General features: G+C 33.9%; 1 protein-coding gene across 1 annotated transcript in view; it reads right to left on the bottom strand.

Moving 5' to 3' along the window:
• The window catches only part of CPNE8 (copine 8), a 177,437-nt gene that overhangs the window by 90,911 nt on the left and 71,873 nt on the right, over positions 1 to 14,653 (bottom strand). Inside the window, exon 7 of the mRNA XM_054591256.1 lies at positions 3,969 to 4,032. Coding sequence (XP_054447231.1) covers positions 3,969 to 4,032 — 64 coding nt within the window. The remainder of the gene's footprint in view (positions 1 to 3,968; positions 4,033 to 14,653) is intronic.

The following is a 14,653-nucleotide window of genomic DNA, read 5'->3' as shown; positions in this document are numbered from 1 at the left end:
TCTAATTTCTAAGGAAAAAAATCAAGCATTTACTTATTTTCAGAAATAACAGGCATTGTTGCAAAGTTGTTTTTTTGTTTAATCTCTTAGGTTTAATGCCAACTGAGAGAATTTTCAAACCTTTCTTCAGTACTCCACACCAGTATAACAAACTTCCTGTTGAAGAAATCCACTTGAATATTTTACAGACACTTCTAACAAGTTCAAAATCTAACTTGCTTCTCCAATAATTTTTCAAGCTCAATTAGTGGCTCATCATCCACCCAAGTGATCAAGGAGCTGTTCTCAATTTCTCCCTTTGCTTTGCCCTTTATGTGGCCCTTCACTGAGTTGCACCTCAAAGTTCCACTTCAGCCACACTGGTACCACTTCAGTCCAAGCCCCCCTCCTGTCTCACTTGGACATGTATGGTGGCAATTATTCCTTTCTCCCTCTTCCACTCTTGGACCTATCCAATCCATTCTCCATTCGGCAGAGAGTAATGTTCTTAAAACATGGAAGAAAGAATGCTGTACGTAACTTAAATGCTTCAAGGCTTTCTCCTGTATTTCAGATAAACAGAATCTTAAACATGGGCTCCTAAGCCCAACTCCGAATGGGCCCTGAGCTGCCTCTTCCACCCTCACCTGACAAAATTTTAACCTCAATCATCCCCAGCTTCCAGGTCCTAGTAATCAAACACCAGACACACTTTCTGACCTTAAACCAGCTGTGCTCATGTCTGGAATGCTTACCCTTTGCTAGCAGACCATTACTTAGGGTTTAGCTTAAATGTTACTTTTTGAAGGAGGCCCACAGGACATCTTTCTACATGTAAATTACATTTTCCATTGTCTCTCTCATAATATATTTGATCATTTAATCCATATCATCATGTATTTACCTGCATTGTCATCTGATTAATATGTGCTTTTCCCATAAATAATGTGTTCATTAAAGACAAGGTCCAAGGTTGCCTGCTGTTGTTTTTTTCCTCACCATGGGATTCCAAGCATCTATTTCTAAGATTAGCACATTTGTACAATACTGTGGAATCAATCGATCAGAATGAAAAACATTCTTTCAAGCTACATGTTAATCATGTGGGTAATTTCAAGATACATGTAAACTATGATTTATACATCACTCATATGCTGTTTTGTTTTGTTTTTTCTTTCTGCAGAGTAACTATCTAGGGGAGGTATTAAGAATATTAGTGTTTTTAATTCTTTTGTTGTACATCTGAAACTAATACAGAATAATATTGAATGTAAACTGTAATTGAAAAATTTTTTAAATTAAATTAGAAAAACAGAATATCAGCATTTTATAAATACAGAAACTAAAGATCCAAGAACATAACCTCACTCATCTGTGAAAAAGGTAAGACTAAAATTTAGGTGTTCTGACTCTAAAGCTCATCCTTAAGTTAATGTCTGACAGTGTGTTTTAAAGAAAAAAAAATGTCAATTTGTACAATGTGAAATAAAATTATTTCATTCAAAACTCTAAATATTTTTAAAAACATTCTAAAACGTCAATTTAAAAGGCATGGTCTCTTCTGAAGTAACTATGAACATTTCTTTGAATATATTTGTTCCTTCTATTATACTAACATAATAATGAAATATTATTTCAACATTTATACATATCAGTAATGAGGTTGACTATCAGTAAGGCTGTGGTTATGAATCAGAACACAGAATATAGAAGACGAAGTTAGATCAAGATTCTAAACAATACGTTAAAAATATTAGATCTACAATTTCTAAATATGGGAAATATGTGGTTATTTACTGAAAGGTAATTCCAAGTTCCTAAAGCTTTGGTAGTAGAAAATAGTAGAAATGTCTCTAAATAACAGATTCTACTTCACTTCCATGGAAGCTTTACAAGAATTTTCCAAACAAAACAATAGAAATGAAAGCAAAAGACAAGATGCAAACTGGCCATACTTAATACGTGCCTTGGTTCTTGGTTTTCTTTTGAAATAGATGAATAATAATGTGCGCATTGGCATAGTTATACAAAATCACCTTAATATCAGATTTTGACAAAATAGCTTGTTAATGTCACTATAAAGAGCATACATCTTATTGGCCTGGAACTTCTTTTTCTCCTTCCTCCCTCATTATGCAAAACTCATATCATCACACACATAAACAAATCCAGACGCATGAAGTGTAAGAGATGATTAGGTGATTCCATGAAGAGAAATCACTGTGCCAATTTAACTAAAAAAATAGAATAGTAGGTATTATTTCTGTAATTGTAATATTTTATAAGGTATTTTAGTATACATAAAATGCTTTCATACACATTATATTTTTAGATATAATGATATGGTAGTCAATTTTCATAGATGGAAGAATTTTTTAAAATATTCTAGTGATTGGTTCATATATTTGGCTCCCCTCCTTCTTTCCCCTGCAAATACTGAAAGTAAAACACAGAAAAATCAAGTGACTTAGTAAGCCAAAGTAAAAATTACTTGCAACACCAAAACTCAACTCAGTCTGACAGTCTTCAATAGTATTACCCTGCACGTAGCTTCGGGCACTCTATGCATACGAAAACTGAGACTCGGGTGGCTGCGGCCTGTTCAGGGGGATAGCAATAATGGGAGGGAAACAAACAGGCCTCAGTTTGAGTGCATTTGTAGCTGCTTAGAATCTAATATTCTTTCAAAGATTTTATTTATTTTTAGAGAGAGAGGAAAGGAAGGAGAAGGAGAGAGAGACACACATCGACGTGTGAAAGAAATATCCACCAGTTGCTTCTCGCACATGCCACAACCTGGGACCTGGCCCTCAACCCAGAGTGTGCCCTGACCAGGAGTCGAACCCGCAATCTTTCGCTTTGCAGCGCAGCTCTTAACCAATCAAGCCATGCCAGTCAGGGTAAAAATCTAATGTTCTTGTTTAATTATCTCTACAAGCCTCTTATTGTACTTTTCTTTTGTTATTTTACTACTCCTACCCCCAGAATCCCAAAGGGAGATATTCAATTGGAATACTCAGTTTCCATCACTTGCTGGAAAGTAGTACCATGTTCTTCCGAGCGTACAGCTTTTATACACATACTTATGTATATAAAACCATAGTGATTATCTTTTTTTTAAAAAATGAGATTAAAAATAAAAACTCAGGTAATAAATAACAGCTCCCTGTATAAAAATTATGGCCAATGTCAAAGTATTAAGTTTTGGTGCTTTTTGGGAGCTTCTGTTACTAAAATCATGAAGCAAACATTGTCAATGAAAAGCACTAAGATATAATTTCTTTTCCCCAGAAATAACAGTTCCCAGGGTTCTACTGGACCACACTAAACAGAGGGTATTGACTCCAGAGTGAGAGAGCCATCATTACTTTCAGTGCGGAGTGTCATGCCTATCAGCTCATCCTGACAACAATGAAATCAGTGAATATGAGTCAGTGGCTGTATCAGCAAATCATAAATAAACTAGCAGTTTTCTAAAAATACTTCACATCATCATGTTCCGAGTTGACTTACCAAGCTAACAAAAGATGGGACTATAATGTATATTCTGAATTAATTCAATTAGAAATATGGAAAAATGGGCATGTTATGCAATAGGGCTAATGTCAAATAACTAGAAATGTTCCTTCAAAATCACATATAAATCTCCCAATTTTTTGCAAGAACTGAACTGATTGGTACACTGATAATGCCTTATATCAATGTTCCCTAAATTACAATGACATTAGATTTTATTTTGAAATTTTCTATTCCTTAAAAAGACTGTTAAAATAACCGATTATCCTTTTTGGACTATAGAAGGTAGTCTCTCTGGTTAAAATACTAAGTATTTAAAGTGATATTTTATAAATTATAGAATTCTTTAACACATAATTTCAATTATACTTTGCTTAAATTACTCAAGAATTAATCATTTATGTAGAGTTTCAGAAATATCATTTTTAAAAAGTATTGGAAACACTATTTAAACCAAAGAAATATTTACTTACCCTGCAACAGTTTAATTCCTCTGCTGTAAGTATGATAGTGCCACATTTCTTCCCTGGAATTCCTCTAAAACAACAAAAATATATTTATATGCATTAATATTTTATATTTATAATATTATATATTCTATTTTTATATAACCAAATAGAGTACTAATAATCGGCAGGTTATTTCCTAATAAAATATATTCTCAGTTGCAACATTGAGGTTTTTGGGGGACCCAAAAAGACACAGAATTATCTTCTGGAGGGCAGGCATGTTGTAGTACAGTCTTCCCTCACTATGTGAGTGTTCTAGGAACCCACCTGAATCAGTTTACCAGCTGGTATTGTTGTGAGAGGCTGTGTTTGGCTTCAGTGAATTTTTTTTAAGATAGTTTCAATGTGTTTGCCCATGTCATGATAGGTGATTTATAAGCGCACCTTCCCACATAGTGCTGAATATTCAGCAGGTTTTGACCAAAAAACAGCATAATTCCCCTATCCCGTCCTCCCTTCACCTGATCTCACCAAGCAACTTATTTTTGTTTCCCTGGATGAAAAAAACCCTCAAAGGGAAACGTTTTGCTAATGTGGAAGAGGTGAAACAAAAAACAGCAGAGGCACTAAATAAGACATCAAAATTGACAAGTTCAAAAACTGCTTTGAGCAGTGGAAAATCATCTGGATAGGTGTATTACTACAAATGGAGAGCACTTTGAAGGTGACAGAAGTTGAAACATGTGAAACATGTAGGACTAAATACGTAAGTAAATTCCAGGTTTTTGGGGGCCCTGATGAAGCTAAACTTTGATCACATTCAATATGTCGGTCTTCTATCCAAATGTTCAATACAATTCAATAGTTTTATACTGTCTACCATATATAATGTAATATAATAAAACTTTCTCCAATGGTTTCTAAGATTTCTCTTATGTAATTAAAACCTATTCTTAATCTTGGTTTTTATATTTCTTTCTCCTTTCATCAACATGGTTACTTATTTGCACTTACTTCTTTCTGTTCTTCCCACAACCTGACATACCACAGTGTGTGTGTGTTAACTGTTCCCTATCCTGCCTCAAAGTGTCCCTGTCCCCAGATGATGGTCCGTTTGTTTGAGGAAGGCTTATCCCAGTCAACCTCACACAAAGCTCAGCCTTCCCTGTAGTCCTACTGCATTTACAGCTTAGCATTTAATTATTCCTAAATTGTTACATTCAGCCTTTTTTACCCTTTGTTTTCTCAAGTTGATTATAAGCTGTGTAAGAGCAAAACTCATGACATAAACCAACAGATTAAATATCTATCCATAGCAGATGTTTGATATGTAAGAAACATATGTAACACATAAACAAAATTAAACAAGATGAAACCCCCATTCAATTTTTGTTTCATATGTGTCTCGTATATTTCTGCTCACATAGCTTCTGGCTGACATTAACAGAAAATTCTACTAGGAAAATGCAAGGTGAGTGATGGTTCCTGGCTTTACATGAGGAAATATAGAGACAAGTCCATGAGAATCTTCCAAAGCTTAATCTTTGCTCCAAAGGTATATACTTCATGCTTCTTTTGTCCTCTCACAAATCATAGTTCAGCTCTTCTATTTGTCCTGGGAACTTAAGTTGTGACATTAAAGCCCAATGAATATGTGTGTGTGTGTGTGTATTTACATATATATTTACATATATATGAAGAAAAATGTACCATGATTTAGAGTCTCCAGAAACAACAGACTGCACATAGATTTAGACTATTGACTATGTTATATGTAATATATAAAATGTAAATATGCATGATATAACTAAAATTTAGAGAAAAATGGAAATCTGAGAAACTAGCAAAAGCCTATCAAGAATATTTGGGAAGAAAACAAATACAGAACTTCTAGAAATAATAATAGAAATAGAAACTCAGTGGATGAGTTTAACTAGGGATTAGACACAACAGAATTAGTGAACTGAAAGGCAGATGTAAAGAAATTATTCATAATGCAGCACAAAGAGGAAGACATAAGACCTATTATAAAGCGGTTTAGAGACACAGAGGACCAAGGCAAAACTTTTAATATACATCTAGTCAGAGGTCCAGAGAAACAGAAAGAATGAATAGATGTCATATTTGAAGAGGGAATGTCTGAGACCTGATGATAAAATTAATTACCAGATTCAAAAAGTCCAGTGAATCACAAGCAGAAAAAAATAAAAATAAATTTATACCTATACACATAATAGGGACAAGGTAAACACCACAAATAAAGAGCATAGCTTCAAAGGAGGCAGGGAAAAAAAAAGAAAGATGGACTACAGCATAAATATAAAGATAAGAGCTGACGTCTCAGAAGAAAGATGAGAAGCTGAAGACAAGTGAAAACATATCATCAATGGTTTGAAAGAAAATAACTGTCACGCAAGGACTGTACACAGCATACATCTCTTTTAAGGAAAAGCGTGAACTACATATATTTTCAAATAAGTAAGATTTGAGTAAGTTTAAAGCCAAAAACTCTTAGCCAGTAATTGCTAAAAAGTGGACTTCAAACTGAAGGAGAAGAATCATAGATGGAAAGTCTGAGATAAAAAAAGAAACAAGAAATATTGACTATAAGTCATATTTCACAGCACCGTGAAAAACTAAAATAAAGTGGATAATAAAACAAGTGGATAATAACACCAATAATCAGGAGGGTGAAAATATAAGTTAAAGTCTTCTGATGTTGTTTTATTATTCAGGAAGAAAGTAAAAAATGCCTTAAAGTAAGTAGAATTTGATAAATTAAGTAAATATGTTTTAAATCTAGGAAGGTACTTTTTTTTTAATGACTTTATAATCTGGAGGCTAAAAATGAAACTTGAGGGCAGGTATTTTAAAAATACAATGAATTCAAAAGAAACTAAAGAGAAAAAGGTGGGGCAGATGAGAAGGACTAAGTAGGTGATGAAAATAAATCCAGAGGAATGGTATGGAAAGTGCATGTTAAAACTAGATGCTCCAGATTAAAAACAAAGTTTGTTGCTCTGTGTAAAAAAAAAAATGTAACTCATCCTTGGCTATTTACAATAGATATCAAAATTTAGGATTTAGAAAATTCAAAAGAAAAGAATGGATATAATGAAGGAGGGAAAACTAACCTTAATGAAAACCATCGCACATACATTAATAGCAAACATATAGATTTTAAATTTAAAGATTGATAGAAATGGCTGCTATGTAATAATAAAAGGCTCAATTAAGAAGAGATGTGACATTAATACTGTATGTAATTATAGCTTTTATATATACATTCATATGTATATATACATATAGATATATAAGAACTGATCATACTACTATAAAACAATAAATACACCATCATATTCAATGGTGGAAGACTGAAAGCTTTCCATCTAAAAACACTAATAAGGTAAGATGCCCACCCTTGCCACTTCTATTCAACTCCATACAAGAAGTTCTACCCACAGTAATTAGGTAAGAAAAAGAAATAAAAGCCATCTAAATTGGAAAGGGAAATGAAAATCTTTTTGTTTGCAGAAGACATAATCTTATATGTAGAAAGCCCTAAAGTTACCACATTAAAAAATATTTAGAACTAGTAAACAAATTGTGCAAAGTTGCAGGAAACAAAATCAACACAATAAAATCAGTTGTGTTTCTACATACTAATAATAATCCAAAAAAGAAGAAAACAATTTTGTTTACAATAGCATAAAACTAATATAATACTTAAGAATAAATCTAACCAAGGAGGTAAAAGACTTTTAAATGGAAAACTATAAAGCACTGAAGACACAAATATATGGAAAAATATCCTGTGTTCATGAACTGCAAGATTTTATATTGCTAAGATGCCCATATTAAACCAAAGCGATCAATAGATTCAACATAATTTCCATTAAAATCCCAGTGGCATTTTTTGCAGAAATATATTTTTAAACTCATCATGAAATTCTACAAAATCTCAAGATACACAAATTGGCAAAACAATTTTGAATACAAAAAATAATTGGAGGATTCACACTTCCTGATTTCCAAATTAATTACAAAAGAGCTACAGTAATTAAAACAGTGCAGTGCTGGCATAAAGACAGACAAATAAATCTACGAAATAGAAGACTCAGGAATAAACCCTGATGCATATGGCCAAATGATCTTCAACAATGGTTCCAGCACGGTTTAATGAGGAAAGTACAGTCTCTTCAATAAACGGTATAAAGAAAGTGTATACCCACACAAAAAGAATGAAGTTGGGCCTCTATTTTACACTACACATAAAAATCAACTCAAAGTCAACTTCAGTGTAAGATCTGAAACTATAAAACTGCTAAAAGAAAAACAGCAAGAAAGATTCATGACATTGGTCTTGACTAATTTCTTGAATAACATCAAAAGCACAGGAAAAAAATAGACAAATTGGACGACATCTAACCTTAAAGCTTTTGCACATCACAGAAATATAAACTGAATAAAAATGCATATTATGGAATGGGAGGACATATTTGCAAATCATATATTGGATAAAGATTTAATATCCAGGATATCTGATATAGGTTAATATATATAAATAGCCCCCTACAACTCAATGAAAAAAAATCACAGAGCTTGACTAAGAAATGGTCAATAGACTTGAACAGACATTTCTCCAAAGATGATATACAAATGACCAAGAATATAAAAAGGTGCTCAACACTACTAATCATCAGAAAAATGTAAATTAAAACCACAATGAGATATCATCTCAAACCTATTAGGATGACTACTATCAAGAAAGGAAGAAAAGAAAGGGAGGAAGGGAGGAAGGGAGGGAGGGAGGAAGGAAGGAAGGAAAAATAACAGGTGCTGATAAACATATGTACAAAATTGGAAGATTTGCATATTATTGGTGGGATTTTAAAGTGGTGCAGCCACTATGGAAACCAGTATGGAGGTTTCTTAAAACATTGAAAGTAGAACTACTATTGATACATGATCCAGCAATCCTGCTTATGGTTATATATCCAAAAGAACCGAAAGTAAAGTGTCAAAGAGATATTTGTATACTCATGCTCAATAGTAGCACCTTTCTAAAAAAGTCAAGTTGTGGAAGCAATCCAAATGTCTATCACTGAATGAATGGATAAACAAAATATGTATATACATACAATGGAATTTTATTCATTCCTTAAAAGGATGCAAATCCTGTCACAGGCTACAATTGAAAAATCCTTGAGGACATTATGTTAAGTGAAATAAGCCAATCACACACACACAAAAAAACAAACTACTATATATTCCACTTATATGAGGTATTTTAAGTAATCAAGTTCATACAAGCAGAAAGAGGAATGGTGGTTATCAGTGGCTGGGGCAGAAGGAAAAGGGAAGTTGTTAACAGATATGGAGTTTCAGTTTTGCAAGATGAAAATGTTCTGGAGATTGGTTATACAACAATGTGAATGTACTTAACACCAATGCTGAAGGTGGTAAATAATATAAATAAGCAAACCAATCAATCAAATACTTGACAATACTACAATGACCAGCTACAATTATTCTAATACAGTATTGTATAGTATTTTAAAATCTAAAACTTAAAAGCAGGAAGAAAAAATATATAATTTTTATAAGAAAATATGACCAGAATAATGAAGAATTTTGTTAATACGTGATAAAAAAGTACAAATGAAAGAGAAAACAATTTAAAATTTGACATTAAAATTGAGAATTTCTATTCACCAAAACACACTATTCAGAAAATATCAAGTTGATGGAACTTTCTGTGGTTTGACTGTAGTTTATTCATTTTTGTTGTTGCTGTGTAGTAGTCCATTTTATGAATTATAGATCCCTACTATTAAGTTGCTAAAATTTTTTGTAGTTTTCAGACTTCTTCTAAATAAGCAAGAAAGCATAAAAAAATTATATATTTCCTTGCTCTATGCCTAGGAATGTACTTTTGGGATCACAGAGTATTGCAGCATGGAAGGGAAAGAGTGTGTTAAATAACAAATAGCAACTAATATTATTTATGGTTACTTTCTCTGAAAGTAAAAAAGTAAGGTTGTAAAAGTAAAAGATTGGGAATGAGGAGAGAAAAAGATGTGATAGAGGACTCGAAGATTACAGTGGTCTCCTGCCCCTTATCTGTGGTTAGCTTTCTGTGGTTTCAGTTACTTACAATTAACCACGGTCCAAAAATATTACATGAAAAATTCAGAAATAAGGAATTCCTAAGTTTTAAATCATGTGCCATTCTAAGTAGAGTGATAAAATCTTACACGTCCCACTTTGTCCAGCACAGAATGTGAATCATCCCTTTGTCCGGCATATCCACACTGTAAATGCGACCCACCCATTAGTTACTTGGTAGCCATCAGGATTACTACCTAAACAGCCCAATAATTGAAAACCTTAACACTAACATTCAAAGGGAGAGACTCTTAAATTTTAGTTTATTAGTTTTCTTTTTTTTAAATTAATTAATTTATTTTTTTCAAATACATTTGTCTCTGCCTACCCCCCACCACTTTCCCTTGCCCCCTCCCTCCCTCCCTCAACTCTTCCCCTTTGGTTTTGTCCATGAGTCCTTGCTATATGTTCCTGACTTTCCCCTTCCTTTCCTTTTCCCCCACCCCCCTTCCCTCCTTCCCTCGTCTCTGTTGGTTTCTTTTCCTTTCAGTGTTGCTGGTCTTATTTTCCTTGCATCTTTGTATTGTTGGTTAGGTTCCACTTATAAGTGAGATCATAGGGTATTAGTCTTTCGCCCCCTGGCTTATTTCGCTTAGCATAATGCTCTTGAGTTCCATCTATGCTGTCATGAAGTTTAGTAGTTCTTTTTTTCTTTCTGCTGCGTAGTATTCCATTGTGTAAATGTACCATAATTTTTTTATCCAATCATCTACTGATGGGCATTTAGGGTGCTTCCAACACTTGGCTATTGTAAATTGTGCTGCTATGAACATGGGGGTGCATAGGTTCTTCTGAATTGGCGTTGTGGGATTCTTAGGGTATAGTCCCAGCTGGGGAATCCCTGGATCAAAAGGCAGTTCCATTTTCAGCTTTTTGAGGAAATTCCACACTGCTTTCCACAGTGGCTGCACCAGTCTGCATTCCCACCAACAGTGTACTAGGGTGCCCTTTTCTCCACAGCCTCACCAGCACCTGTTGTTTGTTGATCTGTTTATGATGGCCATTCTGACTGGTGTGAGGTGGTACCTCACGGTGGTTTTGATCTGCATTTCTCTGATGGCTAGTGATGCGGAGCATCCTCTTAAATGTCTCTGGGTCCTCTGTATCTCCTCCTTGGAAAAGCATCTGCCCAGGTCCTTTGCCCATTTTTTGATTGGATCGTTTGTCTTCCTGGAGTGGAGTCGAGTGAGTTCTTTATATATCTTGGAGATCAAACCTCTATCTGATGTATCATTAGTGAATATATTTTCCCATACAGTTGGCTCCCTTTTCATTTTGCTGATGTTTTCTTTAGCCGTGCAGAAGCTTCTTATTTTGATGAGGTCCCACTTGCTTGTTCTTTCCTTTATGTCCCTTGCTTTAGGAGACATACCGGTGAAAAAACTGTTGCGTGGGATATCTGAGAGTTTCCTGCCAACGTTCTCCTCTAGGACTTTTATGGTGTTACGACTTATATTTAAGTCTTTTATCCATCTTGAATGTATTTTTGTGTATGGTGTCAGCTGATGATCCAATTTCAATTTTTTGCATGTAGCCGTCCAGCTCTCCCAACACCATTTGTTGAAGAGGCTATTATTGCTCCATTTTATGCTTCTGCCCCCTTTGTCAAATATTAGCTGCCCTTATAGACCTGGGCTTATTTCTGGGCTTTCTATTCTGTTCCACGGGTCTATGGGTCTGTTCTTATGCCAGTACCAGATTGTTTTGAGTACAGTGGCTTTGTAGTATAGTTTGATGTCCGGTATTGTGATCCCTCCTACTTTGTTTTTCTTTCTCAAAATTGCTGTGGCTATTTGGAGTCATTTATGGTTCCATATAAATTTTTGAAATGTCTGTTCTATTTCTGTGAAATATGTCATTGGTATCTTAATAGGGATTGCGTTGAATCTATAAATTGCTTTGGGTAGTTGGGACAGTAGGATGATATTAATTCTTCCAATCCATGAGCACGGTATATGCTTCCATTTATTTGTGTCTTCCTTAATTTCTTTCTTCAAAGTTGTATAGTTTTCTGCGTACAGGTCTTTTACCTCTTTGGTTAAATTTATTCCAAGGTACTTTATTTTTCTTCCTGCTATATTGAATGGTATTTTTCTTTATCAGATCTAATTTTCTGAGGAAATTATATCATTTCCAAAGACAAAAATAAAAGATCCATGCAAGTAATATTTCAAAACTACTCACTCAATTTAAATCTAATACACTTATCTTTCTATGTAATATGTTTTAAATCTAAAATATTAGTGTAATGTCATTTGTAAGAATTTACCAAATCAGTTATCACAAAAGAAAACACACTATGTTCAGTATGAAAATGGCATATGCCAGAAAACGAAATCTTCTTTTGTTCAAAATTCATTTGCTATTCAAGAATCTCATTTGTTACCCTGTAATTTTTAACATTATAATTAAATTAAATGTGATCCCATTTTATAGTTAGAATGCTAAATGTTGACATTAGAAAGAAAGCAGGATGGTTATTATCATGGTACAGAAGCATAATGCGTACAATAATTGACTTGGTACACCACTTTACAGTTAACAAAAACAAAGTAAACTGCTCATCATCTCTGAAGATTGAGATTTCCATTAAAAGTAATTTTTGAAAAGAATGGTGTGATTCTATCTCTAAATTATGGTGATAATATGATCTATTCAATTACAGAAACATTAGTTTTCTAATGTTGCTAAAAATATACTTTAAATTTATACTGCAGTAAAATGCTTGTGTAGCAACAATACTATAATCTAAAAGTTCTGTGCCAAGTGGGAAACTGAAACACAAAGTTGTAATGTGCATTTAGTGTACTTAACAAAAAAGAAAACCATATAAATGTAACTATTATGCTGGAAAACTCAGTTGAATAAACATTATTAAATTCTTACTATTTACAATACACAATAACAGTTTTCTACAATACAGAGAAAAAAGATCTTTTTAAGTCTTTTCACAATTGTTATATGAAGAAAGGGCAGGGAAAATATTCAACCTCTTGACTGAATTGTACAAGGCTGTTCAGGCGCTTTGCTTCAGCGTACTGTGGAAACCACATATGTCAGCGTTCACAGGATTATTAAGAACATAGCAGGGATATCTACTGTGTATTTCTTTATATTTTTTCCAATGGACCTGCTTAAGAAAGGATAGGGAATTTAAAATAAACAAAAATAGTATGAATGGAAGAAGGGCAGAACCTTCACTATAATGCTGGGAGAAGCTAGCAATTCAGTTAGCTAGAAAGGGCATATTTATATATTAAAAAGTGAATACACTGACATTGTAATGCCCTTTCTGAACTTTGAAAGGGAAGAAAGCAGTGCTTTTGGAAATGAAGGCAAGTCATCCTGCATTACCAAACGGAAGGGATGGCAAGAACATTGTGCAGTTTACTTATCAGCACATTGTGAATTCAAAATAATGATTTTCCAGAAGTTCAGGAGAAAATTTGATATACTTTTTACTTCTTTCTGAAACTAGATATAGATTTATTTAATTTCTGCCCAATCGTCATTCTATTTAGACTGTGTTGGCGCTAAGAAAAGAGCATTTTCACCTTAGTTGACCACAGAGTGACTACAGTCACCCTGGGGTAGAGATCGGGAAACTAGAATGCCGTACTGCCCCTCACTTCTAGGGTTATTGCTGTCTTCTCAGAAAACAAAGGGAAAAGAACAGTCTTAGCCCACATCGTATGGGAGCCTAGAGTAGGTCATAAAAGTTGAGTCTTCGTGACCCAAGGCAGACGGAAGAGGAAGAAACTTTTGAAGGGATGAGCACTGTTTACCTCAGGAAAAAATGGGAAACTGGACTATACTAGTGGAAGACTTGTGTGGGTAAGACAATGAGAAGGAACCTCATCCCTGAAATGACCTGTGAGAACAGGTATCCCTTGAAAGCTCTTCTTACCATCCAGAGATGATCTTGACTTGTAAGTAAATATTTTTGTACTACTGAAATGTAATAAAATAAAAAATATTTAATTTCTTTCGAAGCTATATGCAAATACATTCATTTATTGATAGCAATATAGTGCTGTGGTTAGGCATATGGCCTCAGATGCCAAACGCCTTCTATTTGAACTTCGGTTTCTCCAGACTCCTTTTAGTTTCTTCCTCTGATAAAAAGGGATACTAACAATATCTACCTATCTACCTCATAATGGTGTTATGAGGCTTAAAGAAGTTACTATGTGTAAAACAGGCTGAAAAGCAACTGACACATTATAAGAACTTAATCAGTTTGGCTACTAGCATTGTTTAAAAAGAAATTCTCTTTTCCTTTCACTTACTTTGATAACTGTGGTATTTTTTTTTAATTTTAAAAATTCACCACTCCCTTTCACTTACTTTGATGTCAAAGAATCCAAAGAATCAGTTATAGGAGCTGAGAGAATCTCCAAATGTTTGTTACAAATACTTACTTTCATCAGTGGGTTGGAGCTCAGACCAAGATGCTCTTTCTAAGGTGGGCCCATAAAAGTCTTTCTTTACTTACTGGTTTGCTTAACTATAGGAATACCTAGCCTTTGTTTTAAATCCCC

This window comes from Pteronotus mesoamericanus, unplaced genomic scaffold, assembly GCF_021234165.1.
Source record: "Pteronotus mesoamericanus isolate MK-2021 breed Mesoamerican mustached bat unplaced genomic scaffold, CSHL_Meso_final scaffold_21, whole genome shotgun sequence".
In the NCBI taxonomy this organism is placed as follows: Eukaryota; Metazoa; Chordata; class Mammalia; order Chiroptera; family Mormoopidae; genus Pteronotus; species Pteronotus mesoamericanus.
Note: the sequence above shows the minus strand (reverse complement) of the source record. Positions and strands in the feature narration are given on the sequence as shown.